The sequence below is a fragment of the Lathamus discolor genome, chromosome 1, assembly GCF_037157495.1.
Source record: "Lathamus discolor isolate bLatDis1 chromosome 1, bLatDis1.hap1, whole genome shotgun sequence".
NCBI classification, from domain to species: domain Eukaryota; kingdom Metazoa; phylum Chordata; class Aves; order Psittaciformes; family Psittacidae; genus Lathamus; species Lathamus discolor.
Window position 1 is genome coordinate 51,062,662 of NC_088884.1, and position 20,079 is coordinate 51,082,740.

The following is a 20,079-nucleotide window of genomic DNA, read 5'->3' on the forward strand; positions in this document are numbered from 1 at the left end:
TCCACTATGATCAGTTAATGGAAGACCCTAAATACTTACCATATTGACTCATCATTATTGTTATGATTTTGGGGTGACTTTATCCCTGAAATCAGGGCTGTAATACCTCTCTTCAAAAAGTTGCTAATTCAGCTAGAAATAACATGCAACCATTTCACTCCATTTTTTTGCATGTCAGATACCTAGAAGATGACGAGAGATAAGTAGCAGAGTACTCAGAAGGTAGTGACTTGGATCTAAAATAAATATGGAGAGACCTAACTCTTAAACACACAACCGTACGCACAAGGGCTGATGCAGCTTCCTGAACAGTCTGCCAGAAAACATAGAACAGTTTGGTTGAGAACACAGCTGGCTGTAGGGAATAACTGAGCTGCTTGCAAGATTTGACTTGTACTCTTTCTTCCTCTAATCTTTTGCACAGATTAGAAAAAGAATGGAATTTAAACACTGTTTCTAAACTATTCAGTACAGAATATCCAACCCCAGGAACAATACCACTGGGGAAAAACAAAACCAAAAGCACTAAACCCCCTAGAAAAATCAACTGAACTCTGCACAGTAGAAATCACTGAGCCATAGGCTCAGGTTGTAGCTATCAAAATGGCAGTTTTGGTAAAAACTCCTTTTAATTTATTTACATGCATCTCAAGAGATTATTTTAGTCCACTTCTGCTTGAGCAACTTCATAAGTACAAAGATACATTAAGAAAAACTTAAAACTTGTGTAAACTTAATATCTTTGTAAGAAACATCTTGGATTCTAACATCTGAAATAAAAGCTACATTCCTTAACCTAAAATTTTTGTAGTGCGTTGAAACAACACAGGTACATAGTTTTGTAAGGCTATTCCTTAAAACATCTTTAACTGAATCAAATACATATGTTGAGTAAATAAGGCATATTAATATCAGTGTTGGGATTTCAATAAAATCTGAAGTTAATATTTAGATTGCTTTCTTTCAACATTTATTTTCTGCCCCCCAAAATCTTACTGTTTTGCATATACAATTACATTAGACCTTGCTGCAGTTAAAATATCACCATACAAACCAGAGCACCATGGAGCTTCACAAGCACATTTCTTGAGCCAACACTGAAAATAACCCACAGGAAAAGGCTGTTGTTGAGCATATAAATGGGTCTTTCATCAATTTTCATGTCACATTTGACTTCCCATTCTATATTTGAGATACTCTCTGGAGCTACACTTTGTTAACCTGCAATTTATACCACAGCTGGCAACCAGAGACAGAGCATGCGTGTTGGAGACCAGGGAGAAAAAACAAAATATAGTGACGCTACGTTAACTTCGCTTCCCCCCATCTTAAGGAAAAGGAAATCCATGAAAAGAATGCAAAAATTAGTTAAAAAAAAAAAAAAAACACGAAAAAACAAACACCAAAAAAAGAAACCAACACACACACAAAAACCTCACAAACCCACAGCATAAAAGAGGAAAGAAAAAGTGTTGGAGATTCATCCATAAAACTGCGCAACACCTGAGTTCCTGTTATCCATGCACAGGGGCGGGGAGGAAGAAGGCTAAAGGACACAGGGTTTTATGTGTGACTTTGCTTACTCCAGGCTCCTCCACATCACTCTAAGTCACCCTTTGGCTGAAGGCAAGAGCCGACATGCTGAGCTGGGGCGATGTCACTGGTAGGAAGGACAAGGACATCTTTGTATTGTACCAGGGGGATCAAAGGGAACAGCAGTTAGGACATTTTTGCCATCTGTGGTGAGCACTTCTTAGGTGGGAAACGAAGGATAGCACAGTTTACCCTCAAAATGGCTTTTAATGCATATATATGGACTGCAAGTGCGCCAAGGTTAATGTGATGTAATTTTCTAGATTGCACCAGACTGTGACAAAAGGAACCACCAAACCTTTTGGAGAACAGCAGAGGGATTTTGCCTAGCAGCCGGGCAGCACACCCCTGCAGTGATGTACCTCATTGCCAGCATCACTGTCAGCTTGTTCCTTCTCATACTCACAAGCACACCCAACCCCAACCACACTTGGTAAAAAGATAAAGTCAAGAACTCAAACCACATCTATTTTTATACAGCACTTGTAATTCATCCGATAAATTAGAAGTCTTTTATTATTGCGCCTCCAACTCTACCAAAAGTTTCCATGTGCTGTGCCCTTGTCAATCTGCATCACCCACCTCTTTCCTTCACAAAAATCAATAGGGAGCCCTTGAAAAGAGGGATGAAAGAAATAGCAAAGACAAAAAATCTCTTTCATAGCAATCTTGGAGATCTTCACAATTGGTTTTATTTCATATGACCTTTCAAACCTTTTCAAGACTGGATTGTATACTAGAATAATGGACTAGGCATTGGAAAAATGCAGTCCTCCAACTCCTTGCTCTCCCTCATTGCAGAGGGAGAGCATCAGACCTGAGAATCTTTCCCGATGTCAAAACAGATTAAATCAGCACATCTCAAATGCATTTGGATGAGAATGTGTCAAGATTTTTTTAAAGCAAGAAAATTCCATCTGCATGTACCCAGATCTGTCCCAGAGTCCTTGTGTCAGAACATCACTATTCCCAAGCAACAGTACTACCACTTCTCACCAATATTTCGATTTCGCACTGATTTGTACTCTGATTAGACACCCCTAAACTTCATACAGAATTTGGCTCTTCATAGTCTGTAAAAGCAAAACATAAGTCAGTAAAACAGCATGTCTGGTAGCCAAGAATTGCTTTGTTCATTCCCTGCTCCAGAGCACCACAGCTGGGACAGCCAGTTAGGCTTTGCATTCAGCCTGGCAGGGGACAGGAAGCAGAGATCTGAGCCATCTGACTCACTCTTTACTGACAAGCCCTCAGATTTGGCACAAGCCTACCAGCTGCATAACATGTACGTGAGAAAGCAAGGTAGGGAGGGAAAGGAAAAAAGGCAGGCTGAAAGAGGCAGAATACAAAAAGAAGGCCAGTGATAACACATGACTGAAGATAATGAGGGCTGATAGCAAACCCGAAGAGCCTATTATCAAAGCTATTCTATTAAAACCTGAAGTAAAATTGCAGAGAAGGAATTCAATGTGCAACTAAGGGCGGCAGAAGCCAGCTAGAAACACAGGAGGAGACTGGAAGATAGGATGAGCCTTTAGAAGTGATGGAGGAAAAGAGACCTGCCTTCTTCAGATCAAAAACTAATCCAGTATCATTGTAAGAAGCAGATGAAATAATAATAATTAAAAAAAAAAAATAATCTACATACCTGGCATCTACTTATTAGGAAATTAGATCCTCTAATAAAATTCAGTAAAAAAAAAAAATAATGGTTTAAAATGCATAAATGACACCTTCAACACCTAAAATGTATTTTGTGCATTCAAATCTCAGCATAAGTGTTTGAAAACTGTTTTTAAACACTATTTAGACCCTGCAGTATTTTATTAATTTAGTGTTTCTGAATGGGAAATTTGCAATTGCAAAAAAAAAAAAAAAAAACAAACCAAACCCTTCCCTAAACACCACATTTATTTGGTGCAATACTGCTCATCAGAAGCATGTCTCAACCCTAACAAAGTTCAGTACATCAAAGAGAAGCATGTACCAAAGCAAAGCGCTTAACCACACAGATTTCAATACTAAATTCAATATTCCAGGAAGGCTTTCATGCACACTTAATTGACCTCTGGGGACTCAGCCACCACAGCAGAATTTAGTCCAGAAAACTAAACTTATGTTTTGCATTGAGATGCTCATTTCTGGAAAACCAATAGATTATTGTAAATCAGCAGGGGTGGGACAAATAGGAAGCAGTATTTAATTAAACCAACATTAAGATTTCAAGGGATTATTGCCACATGACACAACACCCCTCCACCCCCAAGACCTTTCCAAAGGAAGATCCTAGCTGGAAACACAACACAGCTACAGATTTTGTCATGATCAATTAGCAGTCATGTACGTTTACAACATCTTGAAGGAACACTCAGAAGTACCCAGTAAATACAGTAGGCTGTTCCTTGAAGGGTGAAGGAGCAGACTTACTCAACCTGAAGTACAATTGTCTTGCCTAGAACAACATTACAAATACCAACAGGAAGCCCACAAGATCCAGAAAAGTTTAACTTTCTGTTTTCTGCAGCATGACAGATGTCCCAAGGCACATTCATTGTTCCTTTGCGTCTTTAGATTACCAGACAAATATACACTCAATTGTACTTTTAGTTTTAAGGCTGACATGAAGTAACTCAAAAATGAAGCGGTGAGTGACAACTGATACCCACCATTAACTATCCAGGCCCATCATTTGCATTTAAATCCCTGTGGGGAGGCCTAAGCAAATGAAAGGTACCCGAATTTAATAAGACATATGAAGTTCAGGTAAGTCTGTCAGAAACTATTACCATTCTCCACTAAAGCATACTGGTTTCACCAGAGGGGATCAGGAGGAAATTTCTCAGTAACCACTAAAGCAGTGTGTATATTATGAAAATTTTATCTCTTCCTCCAGAAAGAGATATAATATGGGGTGGTAAAGACACCATCAAACTCTTCTGGTAATGGCAAGTCTAGCATTCAAACTTAATATACTGCCTATGTGCTATTATGACGAGAAGCAAAGGCAAACATCTACGAATTTCTCAGAAGAACAATCTCATTTGTACATTGGCTTTAATCATAAGATAATTTGCTCTGAGATCCCCATTAGCAGTGCATTACAGGAGTTCTACGTGCCAAGACCTATGGAAAAGTTAAGTGCGTGTTCTGACAGGCTGGGGAAAAGCACGGGCAGTGATTACTTCAATGACATCAGCACTGTCTCTCTAACTGGTTTTATAATACCACCTGGCCCAGGAAATTGTAAAAGGCTCTTAAAGAACTATGCAGAAAAGGTAAGATGACATTGATAAAAAGGTTCAAAAGATTCGAGATAACAATGTATGGGAAAACTGGAGGAGCTGCCTGGCTGGCTCTGTCTGGGCAAGGACCCTTACACCTCCCAGGCCAAAACCAAAAGGAATACCTGTACCTGCTCTTCTGGGTGGCATCTGATCCAAGTCAGGAGACCTCTGCCCTATTGTGTCCCCTTCTTTTCCTGGGGATTTCTTTGTACCCCAAGATCTACTGAAGTAACTGCAAGCATTAATTTGTCTCCTAAGGGAGTTTCTGACTATGTAATTTAGATTAAAACAACCACTTGTATAAAGGGCTTTAGTTATGGTTTTCTATGTGTGCTTTTTAAAGAAAAACACAACACAAACCCACTTATGCCAAGAACAGTGAGCTTAGGGAGCAGCTACAGGTAGAGATGTGCCAGGACGCAAGAGATCACTTATATCCCTTTAATCGCCAGTGGTACTAAGGAAGGTTTGCATGAAAAGGGAAGAAGTATGTATCTCCCACACTCGCCAGTTAAGAAAACTGTGAAATTTCACTCAAGGAGCAGCTGCAGTCTTATGTCTACCATGCTTCATACAGCAAAACTGTCCTTTACTTTTCCTAAAGCAGACACATTCACCTGGAACCTAAACCACAATACAAACCAAAACAGACTGCACAAACTGCATAATCAAATCAAGGGGATACCAACAAGACTATAGTCAAAATGCCTGAAAGATACCCAGAGATTAGATTTAAACAAAAAACATACACTTAGCCAGGAACTTAGAGTATACCAAAGACAAAACCACGAAACACCCAACTGCAAACAAGAAGCACACTCAACAGCCACATGAATAAATACACCAATACCAAGTCCATAAACAGAAATCCTACTTCCCATGGTAAGGCTTCATGCTTTCAATCAAACACTCCAGTGTTGAGATTATCAACTCTCTAAACAACCATTAACATGAGATACCACTTAAAATATTTGTCTCCACCTATATAAGATGACATGGTCCCCTAAAGAATGGTCATCTCTCATTCTTTGGAACATATGTATGCTATGCACACATTCAAAATTAAATGAATCTTAGTAACTCTCACTGAAAAATTAAGTTAAATGTGACTATCTATAAGCTATCTTGTTTATTCTTTTCATGATCAATATATTATCAACAGTGTAAAGAAGTTTGCTGGGAACTATAAAATATACAGGCTGCATATTTCATTCGAAACCTTATTGATTGTTTCAGATAAATCTTTAAGATCTGTAAAACCAGATGATTAGCTGAAGAAGTTAAATGATACCATACTGGGTGAAAACAATGCTTTACCTGCTAACACACTCTGACAGTCACAATAAGTGATGCTATTTAGGGAGAACATATGAGTTTGGCCATTCTCTAAGGCCCATTCCTCTTCCAGCATACACAGAGTATAATAGATACTAAAATATCCGTTCCTGCCTTTTCCATTTAGCATCTGTTTTGGACATATCTATAAATTGGTCCAATCCCTTTTTGAATCGGCTGATGTTATCTGTCTCCACCACCTCCTGAGACATTGAAACACAGCAGCAACCCGCAGCGTCAAACTCCATCTTTCAATAATATTCTGTGAGAGTCATGCAAAACTTGTGCACCACTATCACCTTTGCTGGGAGCACAGGGAGGTGCAGAAGACTCACTATATTCAGCGAGAGGCAGTATCTTTTGTTGTATCTGAAAAGCTTTCATGACCTGATGAAGAATTTTCATACCCAAAAGCCTGTCTGCTTTCCCCAGCTCTATCAGCTGATCTAAAAACATATTAATTCCCCTTACAAACGTAGCAACCACGCACTCCACAGATGCTTATTCAACTTTGTCCTCAGATAGTGGTAGGGTTCATTCCTCCCCATTTAAGTATTCTTAGATACAAATACATGATCATGCCTGATCTGCTTTACTTAAATCTGGAAAAGCACATAATTAGTTTCCCAAATTCCAATCATACACGAGGGAGAACGAGCCTACTTTTCCTCTTGACTCTACTAAATGCAGTTTTGAAACCGGCAAAAGCATATAGAAAGATATACAGCAGCTGCTGTCCTGCTGACATTTCATCAACTCATCATCTAAACACATTTATAACAGCTAGAATCACAATGGAGCTCTTGAACTTCTCTTTTCTCTTTACCTGCCAAGTCTCAAATGCCTGCTTGTAGCTTCACAAGGCTCCTCAACTTCACAAACGCCAGGGTTCTGGTCTTCCACGCTGCTCGAGTTCTGCCATTCAAAACAGAGATCTCTCCTAGCACACATAGCAAAAGGCAAATTCTCATACTCGGGTATTTCCTCATAGTGACGCACGTTCTCATACTCTGGAGCACAAGTGCTGGTTACAGAATTCAAATCTATTTGTGACAAATTCTCTCCTGAAAATACATGCCCCTCTAAACACTCCAGCCTTTGGTTATCTCGCATCTCAGGTTGACTTCTGTTTCTCTGCCGCTTCTTCTGTAACGCTGGACTACTTATTTCTATGGAAGGCAGCTTGGTAGATTTAGCTTTCCTTTCATGGCCTACAGATGCTATATTCCGGTTGTTACCGCCTCCATACCCATCTCCAGTGGAAAGGTTGGCAATAGCACTATCCATTGACTGGCTGCCTTTAGACAGAAATTTTTGGAAGTCGCTTTTCATTAAGCAAACTGACAGTTTCATGTTGAGAAACTTTTTCAAGCTATTCTTCTTCTGATGGTCTTTGCAAGGCTTGTCTGTCCTTTCCATATCCACAGACGAGAGAGATTTGGCCCTAGGCTTCGTCACAACAGTCAAGTGGTTGAAGCTGGTAGCAACATTAGCAGTTTTTAATGATTCAGAATTTCCTGAAAATGGAAGAATAGGATGAGGTAACTTCCAGACAGGTTTCTCAGAAAGACGTTTGGGTATGTCACAGGATGACAGTGCACTTTTCTCCTTGGCTGGTGGATGCGTGAAATGAGATCCTTCCAGAACACCATTCGATTTGTCCTCACTGGAGCTGTAAGAACTTTTCTCCACAAGCTCTGCTGATGCAGCTTTTTTCAGCACGCCAGCAGCTGGAAGGCTGTGCCTCTGTGGTTTCTTAGGAACGATTTTTGGAGAACTTTCATCCTTTAGTTTAACTTCTTTATCTTGCATTTTTTGTGGGGAAACATGGAGGCTATTGGAAGCAGACAAGTGCTTACTGCTAGTTAATTTGAGCTGCTTTGGCAAACTCATGGACAAAATATCACACCTGACAAAGTTAGTCCTTTTGTCCACAGTATCTAGCATACTGGCATCATCTGTCATCTCATCCATGGAGTTAACTAAGTTATGGCCTACATTTAAAGAACATTCAACACTTTCCACCAAATCAGAAGTTTTGTGTGATAACTGAGGCAAAAGATTCTGTGAAGTTGACTCTTCCATAACAAATGCCTTCACCTGATGCATTTTGTCTACATTGTGCTCAGTTATCTCAGATTTTTCAGGATGAAGCACTTCTATGTTATTGTTATAACAAACACTCTGACCAAGGATATTGATTTTTGCTGGCTTTTTACAGCTTTGGTCCACAAGCCCAAAGGAATCTTTCTCTGAATTAGATGGTTCCTTTGTTCCTTCTCCTGTGGTGTCTATGCCATCCTGACGGACTAGACATGCAGCTCGTGGCTTTCTTGGCTTAGGGATAGGAAGCACTTTTGAGCTCAGAACTGAAGATGTTTCAGAGGAGGCTTTATCAGCATCTGCTTTCATACCTGTTTCACCTGAAAGCATACCATCGCCACTTACATTTTCATTTTCCAGGATTTCCTGGTCCAATGGGCAAGAGCAATTGTGGTTATTTACAGTCAAACTAGGACAAATTTCAGACATCTGAAACTCATCAGCAGTAAGCTTACCATCAGTATTTTGTTGCTCCCCTTTAGCTACCTCGGAAGACAATGAAGACTGTACAAGTTCCATAAACTCAATTTTAACATCGTTCTTGGAACTGCTGCTATTGCCTTTGTCCAGTTTATCTGCATACCTTCGCCTCACAGGACTGCTGTTAGGAAACATACTATGAGTTAGAACATCCTTAAGTTTCTCTTCCAAAATGCTGGCTTTCAAAACAACCTGATTTCTGTTTGCCAGTTTTTCATTGTGACTGTCCCCCAGAGCTAGTGCATTTTTTTCACCATCTTTGATGTTCTCCAAATTTCCAAAGTGCTCAAAAATGATCTGAGTTTTACATGTGTTCTCCCCATTTCCAAGCTTATGAAGGCATTCAAATTTGCAAGATGACATTGGCAGAATATATGCTGTGTTACCAGTACTCCCTTCCAAGGCTTCATTTTTACAGTTCAAGTGGTCTAGCGTTTGAGAAGAATCTCCCCTGTGCTCCTCAAAGCTTTTTGTGCTTTTTCGTGTAGATGACGGAGGTTTAACTTCTGGAACAGAGGAGCTCTTGAGAACCTTTGGTTTCGGTGCAATTGCTGGCTTGGTTTTCCTTGCTGCTTGTATAACACTAGAAAGTACAACATCGGGCTTCGGTGCAACAGGTGGAGGTGCTGCCTTGTGTCCTACCACAAATTTGGGTTTGGGGGCCACTGGTGGCTTCTTAATCTCTAGGAAGGATGGAAAAAAAAGATTTTAGTCACCATCAGCCCGCAGAACAACTTCACCTGCAGCACAGTATTATTAGTTATTTGTAACATCTAAATCACGTGATCTACAAATCTCAGTGTGTGTATATATATATTTCTCTTAAAAACATGCCTCTCTTCCCTGCCACTGCTTTTTTAGTTGTTGACTTTGTTTTAACAGGCACAGTCAAGGAGTGGTAGGAAAAGTCTTCAAGGGTAACTTGTTTGCTAAAAACCAGTTTAGCTTTAGGAAAGTGCATTTCCTTGCTTAGATGTAAAAATTATGCTAGCAAAACCAGTAGATTAGCCTGGTTTTGCAGTTTCAAATATTATAATACCATTTTCACATGGCACAAATATGTTAAGTGCCTCTTGTATAATAAGCTATGAAGGTAAAAGAAATCTAGAGTAGCAATCAAGACAGTTCAGTACCTTCCCCTGCCACCTTTGGAAATGTGTAACCTAAAGTTCCCTTTTCCCTTCCTCTTCTTTTCAAACAATATTGAGATGGATTACCAGACCAGCTGTAAAACTGGCACATCACTACCCACAGTTCAGTGAAATGAGTCTGTGGTGTGAAGTTAATGCGCTAATTTGTAGCAAGTCAGCACTTTCCTACTGTAAAACACTATTTGTGTGCAGCTTATAAAATTACTCTTCCCCACATGCTACTGTCTGACCTAGAAACAGTCACAACTGCTATGACTTATGACCCACTTGACAGCACAAGATGACAAACCCTGGGAAGAGCGGACAGCCGGAAAAGGAGCACGTGAGGAACTAGGAGATTATGGAGTTTTGATTGCGTTGTTGGTTTGGGGTTTTTGTTTGGTGGGGGACTTTTTTCTGTATGCCTTCAACATTTTTATATTGCAGAAGGTCATTTATGACCAATTTATTTCCATACGCTGGAATAATTTTAGATTTCTAAGTGCTCTGAGTGATTTTTGACATATGAAAATTGACTTACAAAGTAAACAAGTTCCTCATTCCAGTTTTTGTGGGGTTTTTTTGGGGGGGAGGTAGGTTTGTTTTGTTGCTCTGTTTTTACATACTACCTCTGGTTTTACCTTTGTTTTGAATAACATTTTGGCATACTTTCAGGAAGTCATATACACGTTAAATAAAACTCTCAAGCAAACATGCTAATTAATGTTTCACGTGCAAGGAGACTGCGTAAGCCATTGATTTATTATCCCCTTTGAACTGTGGGTTTGGTGTTTGGCTGTTTTATCATGATTATTATTATAGATGTGCAACTGTATCCTAATCTCTAGCCTAGAAATACAAGAATGAAGTTTCAGGCTTGATTTTTTTTCTGGTTTGGATTTTTGCTGTTTATTTGAAAGAAACCTAGATGGTATTAAAAAGAAAAAAAAAAAGCCAGATGCCCTCAGTTGCAAGCATTTCCCAAACACTGAGCCGCTGCTCTAAGCAGACAGCCAGAAACAATGTCCCTACTATAGAAACAGGAAAACCATGTTTTTCTAGGACATGAATCATTACAGGGTATCCAGGCTGACCCCACTTACACTTAGAATAGCTGTCTTTGCTGAAGTTACATTAGCAAAGAGATAAACCCAATGGCAGCGACAATTTTTGAGACATTTTGCAAGGGTGAAAGCAGAATTTCTTTCCAAAGCTCCCTATAGCCAGCAACACAGCCCTACCAGCTAGTGCAAAGGGTGTAGTACCACCTTCTGCTTCCCGTCCAAAGACAGGTTTCCCACAGATTGGAGAGTGAATAGTCACTATGAAAAAATAAATAAATTAACCCTTTGAATGGGCAACTACCAATTCTGAACAGCAGAAGTGTGTACACTCTCCTCCAGACAAGGCAACTGCCTGTTCAGTTGCAGAATGAAGAGATGGCAATAAAGGAGCCTGTTTTCTACGGTTAAAAAAAAAAAAAAATCAAGTAATGGATGCCCAGTTTGTCACAGAACACAAAACAGTAGTAGACCTGGGCCATGTTCAGTAACATTTATGAAGTTATTAAAGCTCCCTGAAAACAGCGGAAAGACAGTCTGTTTGGGAATCCTTCCTGATGCCCAAATGAACGAAACAGATTGCAGAAGATACAAGAGATTAAATACTGGCTAGGCAAGCGATATCCTGTGGATTATTTGTCCCACTCTGCAAACTAAAGCCCATAAACCTTGGAAGTTTCTCTCTCTATAGTAGGACTGCCTAACATTTTGCACAGCAGTCAAACTAGGTTACACTGCAGGGCTTTCAACTAGTATTTATTAAGGAGGACACTAAGAAGTTATTATATGATACCATTACCTGAATAGCAGATTCAAAACTAAAACATGAAAATGTAAGGGAATGCGAAGAAAACAAACCAGTCATTTATGTGCCAGTAGTGGAAACCTGGATAATGAACAGAGTGAGAAAAATTCGCTTTTGTTAGTCAGTGCTATTCAATATGATTTCTGAAGCTTACTAGAATTTTTCAAATTACTCCAATGTTAAAAAGCATTGGGAAAGACAGAAGAGACCAGCAAGTTGTATAATAAAGACACCACTGTCTGCTTTAAAGTAATTGCTCATTTCGTCTAGAGTAGATATGGGTCAATGTATTAACAGGCACATTACAGTCTCGGTATCAATACAGATATGCAGTCAACCGCTCAATCAGAAAGGAATGTGATGAAGAGCCCTTTCAAACATAAATATGACGTGAGAGGAAAGACTGCAGGAAAGGAATGCATACCAGTAGTTTTCCTCAACAAAATACTCTTAAGTTTCTGAAAAATACATGTGATGAACTTGTTAGAAAAAAGTCACAGCAGCTAGGCAAGGGTAAAAATATATTAGATTTCAATTAGAAATCAAGAATTAAAGCTCCGTTGATTATAAAATAATTTCATTCACTGTGTGTGGTTAAAAACCAGTTCTACATAACACAGTGCTTTAAAAGGGACAACTTCCCATCCTGCACAGAAAGAAAACTAAGGAGGAGGCAACTGTTATATATAAAGGTGTAAGGAATGACTGGAAGTCATATGAGAACGACTTTGTTAAATGACAAGCATAAGCAAGCTTCTTTGGTGAAAAACAATAAATATGATCAAAGAAATGTTATATAACCAACTCAAGGAGTTCTGAGTTGTTTGAACAATGGGCTTTTTCCTGGTGCCACATGGAACTGTTTACCTATGAATAGAGATGGTTGGCTAAGCTTGGGAAAAGTAAAAACGTAAGAGAATTTGGAAATCACTGCAGATAGTTATTTTGAGAGCCCCATGCAAGTCTGCAGCTAAGTGGTAAATAATCCTCTGAATTACAAGGAGATAAATATCAAAAGATGAAGGGAGCAGAAAATACTTCTGTACACAGCACCTGCCAGACTGTTAGTGACATGCTGTGTCACCTTCTGGCATTCTTAGGTGAAAGCTTGGGATGAATGCAAGGAATATAAAGTATCCAAGGTCTAAAAAAATCGTGCCTTGAATCCCAAGAAAGCTCATCCTGCCTAATTTAACCAAGAAGCTGAGAAGTGAGATGGTAATAGTATATATACTTATGTACATGTGAAAGATTTTTGGTAACAGATGGCCCTTTAAAGGGGAAAAAAAAAAAAAAGACAGGCTGGGATCCCACAGCTGATCACTGATGTCTGACAAGTTCAAACTTGTAACAAAGCTTTAAAATTCTTATTAAACTCAAAGGATAATTAACTACAGGAATATCTCACCTAGGGTTGTGGTAGAGTCACCAGCACTCAGGATCAACCTAAGCTCACTTTCTGAGATGTGTAGAAGTTTCAGAGGACATTGTGCTCTGGATATTGCATTCTCTATCTTATCTTACTCAGGAGATTAGAACAGAGAACCACGACAATTTCCCCTGCTCCCCCCTAGAATCATACCCCATTTCTCCAAGAGGACTCCTGCATTATGGGTTACTAGTAATGAACCCAAATGTAAGAGCAGAAAGTCAATTTTTTATTTGCATAAACAGATTAAATGATTAGGAGGCAGAAGCAGCCAGATATCCTCTGGTTTGCTTGACTAGACAAAGGAAGAAATCCATAAATAAAGTGACTAACAAAGCTGCCATCACCAACAGGAAATCTACTGCTCATCAGGAACAGCCAACACTGCATTCAATGCTGAAGAAAAAAAAAATGCTCAAAAATACCAACAAACCCAATAAATACCCTTTAGAAAAGTGGATTAAAAAGGGCAGTATTTTTCTAACAATAAATAGCCATTAGCACCACCTATGCAGATGAATGCATATGCTGCTCTTTCCTACTTCAGGTCACACCACAGAGAACTCGTATTTGTCCCTCCGGTGAATTATCTCCTCCAGTGTGCTGAGGAAAAACCAACACACATTCTCAGCCTGCTAAGCTCCTTTGCACCCAACACTCATTATTGCTCGACTAGCACATGCTCCTGTCCTTCCTTGAGGTTCCTTGTCCTCTTGAGGTCCTTTCCAACCCTAACTATTCTATGATTCTACCTTCAAGTTTGTTTAGACGAGGATGAGAACACCCTGGGGCAATTTCTGCTCTCAATATTTTGGCCTCTAAGAGCCCATTTCTTCAGATGGTAGGAATTGGCAACTGAGGACCTCATTTAAAATTGCTTTTGTGCCTTTTCCTATGCAATATCATGAATGAGCAGCCAACAAGACAGCACAGACTTAAGCACTACTGTTACACAGCTTTAAATCTTCTCCTCAAATTTTTACCTCGTTATCTTGCCTGCCCAGCACAGGAACAGGGAGAAAAAAAGATATAATAAGTTGAACTGAGGTAAAAAATAATCAAACAGCACTACCTCTTCTGCAAAAAAAAAAAAAAAAATAAAACTACTGTTGCTAAAGGAACATTTTCCCAGGTTATCTTTATGCCCACACTTTTGAAATTATGTTAACAACCTCTACACTTAGGAACCACAAAGGAACAGGTTATGTTTACCTGCATCTGTTCAAGAAATAGGGACAAAATGGTTCCGAATGCTGCAGTGCACACATAACTTGATATTCATGTCCTTGCAATGCTCTGCATGAACAGAGGCCTCTCTCCAGGTATTCAGGGTCCCCTATGGGACTGTGTCTACCCATCCAAGAGGTATCCCCATGGCAGGACCCTGCAATCCAACCTAAAGCAATATCCCTTTTTAACCACAAAACAGAAGGAAGACAGTAAGCAATTAATCAGTGTGACATAAGATGTTGACAGCAGCTAGACCTAAACTTAAGGTATGGGTACACAATCAAGTTACTATGGTGTAAGCCAAGGTGTGAATTTAACAAATCAGCTACTTAGTAGAAGCTGGTCATACATATAATCTTTCTTACTATACAGTATACAAGGTTTATTCCTTTTCACCTATGAGCGAAATTTATTTCACATGTACTAGGAAAGGAAAAGAGCTTGAAATAGTTACCGCTTAATAACTGGCCTACTGCAAATGTACATATTGGCTTTCTCATGGCACCTTATTTACATATGCATACTGTATTTTTAGAGTTAGGAAATCACATCTGTAGGCTATATATAAAAATAACATGATGCCCAGAAGGTATCTACCAAAGGATCCATGTGCTGTTCCTTCTTAAGTGAAGGAAGAACTCACTCCAATAGCTAATTTACTGTTCTTGAGACTACTTTCGGCTTAAAACACTACCACTCACCAGACACAAAACAAGAAAGCCAATCTGGCTTTTAAAGAGCATGCAGGAAGAGAAATACTTATTGCTATACGCTTGGGATAGGCTCAGTGGTTATTGTGATGGCACTTAATATTCATACACTTCACAGAGAAACAGCTGAAGTATTTTAAAACTCCCATTCTCCATCAACTTAAGTTTTAATGACTCACAAAAAGGCTTTTCGGTTCACTTTGCTTTCAGTTACAGAAAGTAGGTTTCATTAGGTATAAACACCTCATAAAAGTATTCCGACATCATTAATTTATTTCCTGACAATGCGTATTTATTTTCTCATTATGCAGAGGCTCTGATTTTCTCAGGTGTCACAATGCCCAAAAGAAAACAAAAAAAGGAATGAGTCATGACATCCCGGAAGATAACACATGTAGTTTTTAAACTGTAAGGGAAAATGATGGTTTCCAAGCCACTACAGTTTTAGAAAACATCCTAAATAAACTGCAAAAGGAAAACATTTATTTCAAAATCTCAGGTTGTTCAATGACTTGTTGAAATAAAACAGGAAAGTTGGGGACAACTTCAGAGTAAGGAAAGGAGATGAATAAACAACCTTGTAAGATTGCATGCAGAGATAGAGCCAAGTAACTCTAATGAGAGTTGACATGTTAGAGGGTTAAAGGGACATTAAACCCTGTAGGTCTCATTTTTTGAATCCTTGAAAGCAATGAAGTTTGACTGGAAAAGTCATGTTGATTTTGTTTATTCTATTCCTGCTATGTTCCCTCCCCCGAATTACACTTTTGACATTAAAATACACTACATGTTTTCATTGCTGTCAAATCAGATTTCAAGCCTAAGCTATACATTCTGCCCACATTAAATAAGCTGTATAGATTCACATATAAGGTCTGTTTCTTCAGCAAGAAATACTAAATGTCAAACTCATAACTCTGAGCTTTTGTTTTTCCCTTTTAAAGGCAAAGCACATACTTGAAGACGGCACAATAGTTCCAGGAGAAAATGAGTAAATGCACATTCATCAGCATTGTATATAAAGAATATGCATGAGAAAGCAGTGACAGAAGAACAGCTATAAATGAAGGTTAAAACCAGCATACAGGTTGATCGCTACAATAAGATAATTTTTTAATTATCTAGAAGTACTTAAATAAGTGCTACAGTTCTTTAGCTCTAACAAGGCCAGATATACATACACATCTTTAAATCTGCAAGCAACAGTTATGGCAGAACTCCTTCACCTATCACTGAATTACATCCAGCTCTGGACTGAAAAGTAACTGAAATGATTTTGTAGAGGAACTACAGAAAAGATATATGGCAAGAAACTGAATATGCGCTGCATTACTTAGAAAGGTAGAAGGCAAGCTGGAACAGAGTTAAGGCCAAGTCATCAATGTTGGACCTTTCACATCAGCCCATGAACAGGATCTGTGTTTTGTATTTCTCTCCATATCATAGTCCCTTCAAGCAGTACGGTATCTCTTACAGAATCCTGCATATCAAGCTTCAGTCACTCCTACCTGCTAATCCTACTTAAAAAATATTAAATCAATGCAGATGATGCTGTACAAGGTTGGTTTGTTGTTTTTTTTTTTTTTTTCCAAAGGTACATGAAATGTTTTAAAGGTACGTTAAAAGAAGACACAAGAGACACTCAAGCCCTTCAAGTTAACCTGAAAGAAGAGCAGAAGGATTTCTAGGCATTTCAAGTTCCATCTGAAGCCCTTACACGTGGTGATAAGATTTTCACTGAAGTGTTGTGTTGCAATCAGTTGTCAGAAATCTAGCTTATGCAGCACAAACGAGGAATAACTGAACTCACAATGAAATAATTTCAGTGTGGGAAATAGACCCTACATATCACAGGCCTGAAATTAAGATTTAGGAATTGGTAAGTTTTTGTGTGAGCAATAGCTTTATAAAGCACATCTGTATATTTCAGGAGCTAAATTCTGCAGCAGTACAAAGAGATGGATATTAAACTTTCAGAACTGTCTTCTGGCAGTCCTCAATCATTCCATACCCTGCCTAGGAGCTCTTTAACCAAAATGTCAAAAACTGTCATGACACTGTCAGCAGGATCATGAATCACTGAATCACAAAATGGTTCGATTTAGAAAAGACTTTAAAGATCATCTAGTTCCAACCCCCCCTGCCACAGGCACACCTTCCACCACACCAGGTTGCTTAGAGCCCCATCCAACCTGGCCTTGAACACTGCCAGGGAGGGGGCAGCCACAGCTTCTCTGGGCAACCTGGGCCAGTGCCTCACCAGTGAAGAACTTCTTCCTAATATCTAATCTAAATCTAGCTCTTTCAGTTTAAAACCATACTCCCTTAGTCCTGTCAAAATAGATGCTAAAATGAAAAATAAAATGAGAAGACGCTAAAATACTGAAATAGCTTAGTGTTTTCTTGCAGTTCAACTGTACTTGCGATCACCCAGTCCTAAAACCTTCCCTGCTTTCACTGGAATTGGGTATCGGGGGGCAGACCCAGAGGGTGTTCTGCTTGTTTCACCTGTTCCACATACATTTATTTTATCCTCATATAATCCATCAGCCACAAAATACTCTTCATCCCTTCTTCAACAGCCTTCACATATCCATCAGCTTCCCTCTTCCTGCCCACCAGGACTTTATGTCTTCCACGTCAAATCCCTGACTAAATTTCACATTTTCCATGAAACTATCCCACTTCTTATTGATACCCCTCTGCATCCCTTTCTCTTTTGCTCCCTAAGTGACTTTGTTCACCAGAACCACTTTCCTGCTCATCTTCCCATGAAACACCATCATAATATAAACTAAACGAAGAGACTCAGTCACACAACCTCATCTCTGCAAGTGCCGAAATCACTGTTTAGTCCTAAAAATCTACCCAACTTTCTGCAACTTCATACTGGAACGGACTTTAACAGCCCAGCTCTAAGCTCTTGAGCACCCCCTAACATTTATCTTTTATTTGCACAGCTGTTTAACTCAAAAAGATCAGGGGTGGGTTGCAGTATCAGCGTATGATGCAAACATACAAGGCAGCTATTAAGCAGAGATGATATCCCACTTTATTGCATGCTTTTCAAGATCTGAACAAAATCAGTTCCATCATATGTATCGAAAATGGGAACATATTAAATTAAGCAGAAAGATGCATTAAATAACTTTTTATTGTCCAGTGAATTCTTATTAGCTAAGAAAGATCAGATAACTTAATCACAATATAGTTTGGGTTGGAAGGGACCTTAAAGATAATATAGTGCCAACTGTCCCTGCCATGCGCAGGGACGCCTTCAGTGCTGGACTCAAGTAACTGTTTGACGTATTTGAGAGTAAAACACTGGGAACAAGGCTGACAGTTTTGCTTGAGGTCAGTGTACTGCCTTTTTCTTCAGAACACCCCTCATCCCAATCCTTACAGGAAGCACTTCGCTGCTTCAGGTTTACACTGTAATTTGTTATGTTCCACACAATACATCATAACTTACACATGACACCTTTTCAATGCGGAAACGACTATTCTTATTTTTAAGACTGCGAAAGGAATCTACTCAAGTAACAGATGGGTGAACAAATGTACTAACAGCACACCACCGTGCTGCCAAATAAACAAAAAACTCTGAGCAACTCCCTCAAACACGGGGAGCTCTTGTTTTAAACGAGGAATTTGCCTTGCAGCTCTTTTAGCCGTAAAATCTGGCAGCGGCCAGCAGACGGGGGAGGAAAGGTAAGGAAAGCACTGAAGTTGGCAAGCCCAAGAGGGAACGCTCTCCAGTACCCCCGTCCCTGCGGGAGGGCTCCAGCCGGTACCAGCCCGACCGAGGCAGGTATAACTGGAAGCAAAGCCGGAGCTTTGACGCTGACAAGCTTTGGCAGAGCCGCGAAGTCAGACGGAGCGATAACCCCGAACCCCAGCGCCGGCCCGGCGGACGCTCCGTCGCTGCCTCAGCCCCACGCGAAGCAACCCGCTCGCTCCGTCGCCAGAGAGGCGGGACCGAACGGAGCCGTCCGTGTGCGCGGAGAGCCCGCACAGCCCCGAGGCCGAATGTCCCGGGGAGAAGAGGGGAACGGAGCGCCCGCAGGGGACCCCGGGGTAGTGCTGCCCGACGGGCCGGCAGCAGGGTGCGCTCGGGCCGCCACCCCAAGTTTCCTCCGGGGCGACGGGGGAACGCAGCGCTCAGCCCCGCCGCGGCGGTGCTGAGGAGGGGAGCCGGGCGCAACCGGTCGGCGCTGACGGGACAAGAAGCGCAGCGACGGCACCTCCCTCATCCCGCTCCCCACCGCCGCGGCGCCGGGCCCCGCTGGCCGCCACGGGGGAAGGCGAAGCTCCTGGCCGGGCGGGCGGAAGGGAACCGCCGCTCCCCAAACTTTCCCCGGACACTCACCGGCAGAGCTCATGGTGGTCCCCAGGCGCCGCGCCGGCCTCCCCCTCGTCCCTTACGCCACGGCCCCTCTGAGGACTGAGGAGAAGGAGCCCATTGTTCCCCCGCGCCGCCACCCAGCCACAGCAGCGGCACCCCCCGCGCGCCGCCGCATACCGCCCCGCGGCTGCCGGCACAGTGAGCGCCCGCAGCGCCCGCAGACAAACCCGCCGCCGCACCGGGGCGCCCCCTGCCGGGCCCGCTCCTCTCCGTGCACCGCCCCGCCCCCGGTTCCCCGGAAGCGGGCCTCGCGGTGCCTCCTGGGGGCTGTAGTTCTCCCCGGCGCCAGGCAAGGCCGGGTTGGGCGGGGAGGGGCCGCCAGCGGCGCGGCGGACTCTGTTTCCCAGAGTGCCCACAGGGGGTGGCATGGCGGAGAAGGATGACACCGGAGTTTGACGAAGAAGTGGTGTTTGAGGTGGGCGCGGGGGCCTCCCGGGGCGGGTTGGGCCCGTGTCTCTCCGCCCCAAGCCGGGGCGTTGCGCCGCGGCCCCCGGGGGCGGTGTGTGCCGGGCGG

The 20,079-nt window shown here is 41.3% G+C and overlaps 3 protein-coding genes across 6 annotated transcripts in view; 2 read left to right on the plus strand and 1 right to left on the minus strand.

Moving 5' to 3' along the window:
• Positions 1-19,631, minus strand: part of FGD6 (FYVE, RhoGEF and PH domain containing 6) — a 70,638-nt gene extending 51,007 nt beyond the window's left edge. Inside the window, exons 1-2 of the mRNA XM_065670608.1 lie at positions 19,530-19,631; positions 7,039-9,478 (exon numbers count right to left, since the gene is read on the minus strand). Coding sequence (XP_065526680.1) covers positions 7,039-9,478; positions 19,530-19,542 — 2,453 coding nt within the window. The 5' untranslated portion in view covers positions 19,543-19,631. The remainder of the gene's footprint in view (positions 1-7,038; positions 9,479-19,529) is intronic.
• A 263-nt stretch (positions 19,632-19,894) lies between these two features.
• The window catches only part of SNRPF (small nuclear ribonucleoprotein polypeptide F), a 273,142-nt gene continuing 272,957 nt past the window's right edge, over positions 19,895-20,079 (plus strand). The window contains exon 1 of the mRNA XM_065670880.1: positions 19,895-19,898. The gene's annotated coding sequence lies outside the window, so the exon portion shown is untranslated. The remainder of the gene's footprint in view (positions 19,899-20,079) is intronic.
• VEZT (vezatin, adherens junctions transmembrane protein) overlaps positions 19,913-20,079 on the plus strand; it is a 58,611-nt gene continuing 58,444 nt past the window's right edge. For all 4 annotated transcript variants that reach the window (XM_065670804.1, XM_065670812.1, XM_065670821.1 and 1 more), the window contains exon 1: positions 19,913-19,980. In XM_065670804.1, coding sequence (XP_065526876.1) covers positions 19,945-19,980 — 36 coding nt within the window. In that variant the 5' untranslated portion in view covers positions 19,913-19,944. The remainder of the gene's footprint in view (positions 19,981-20,079) is intronic.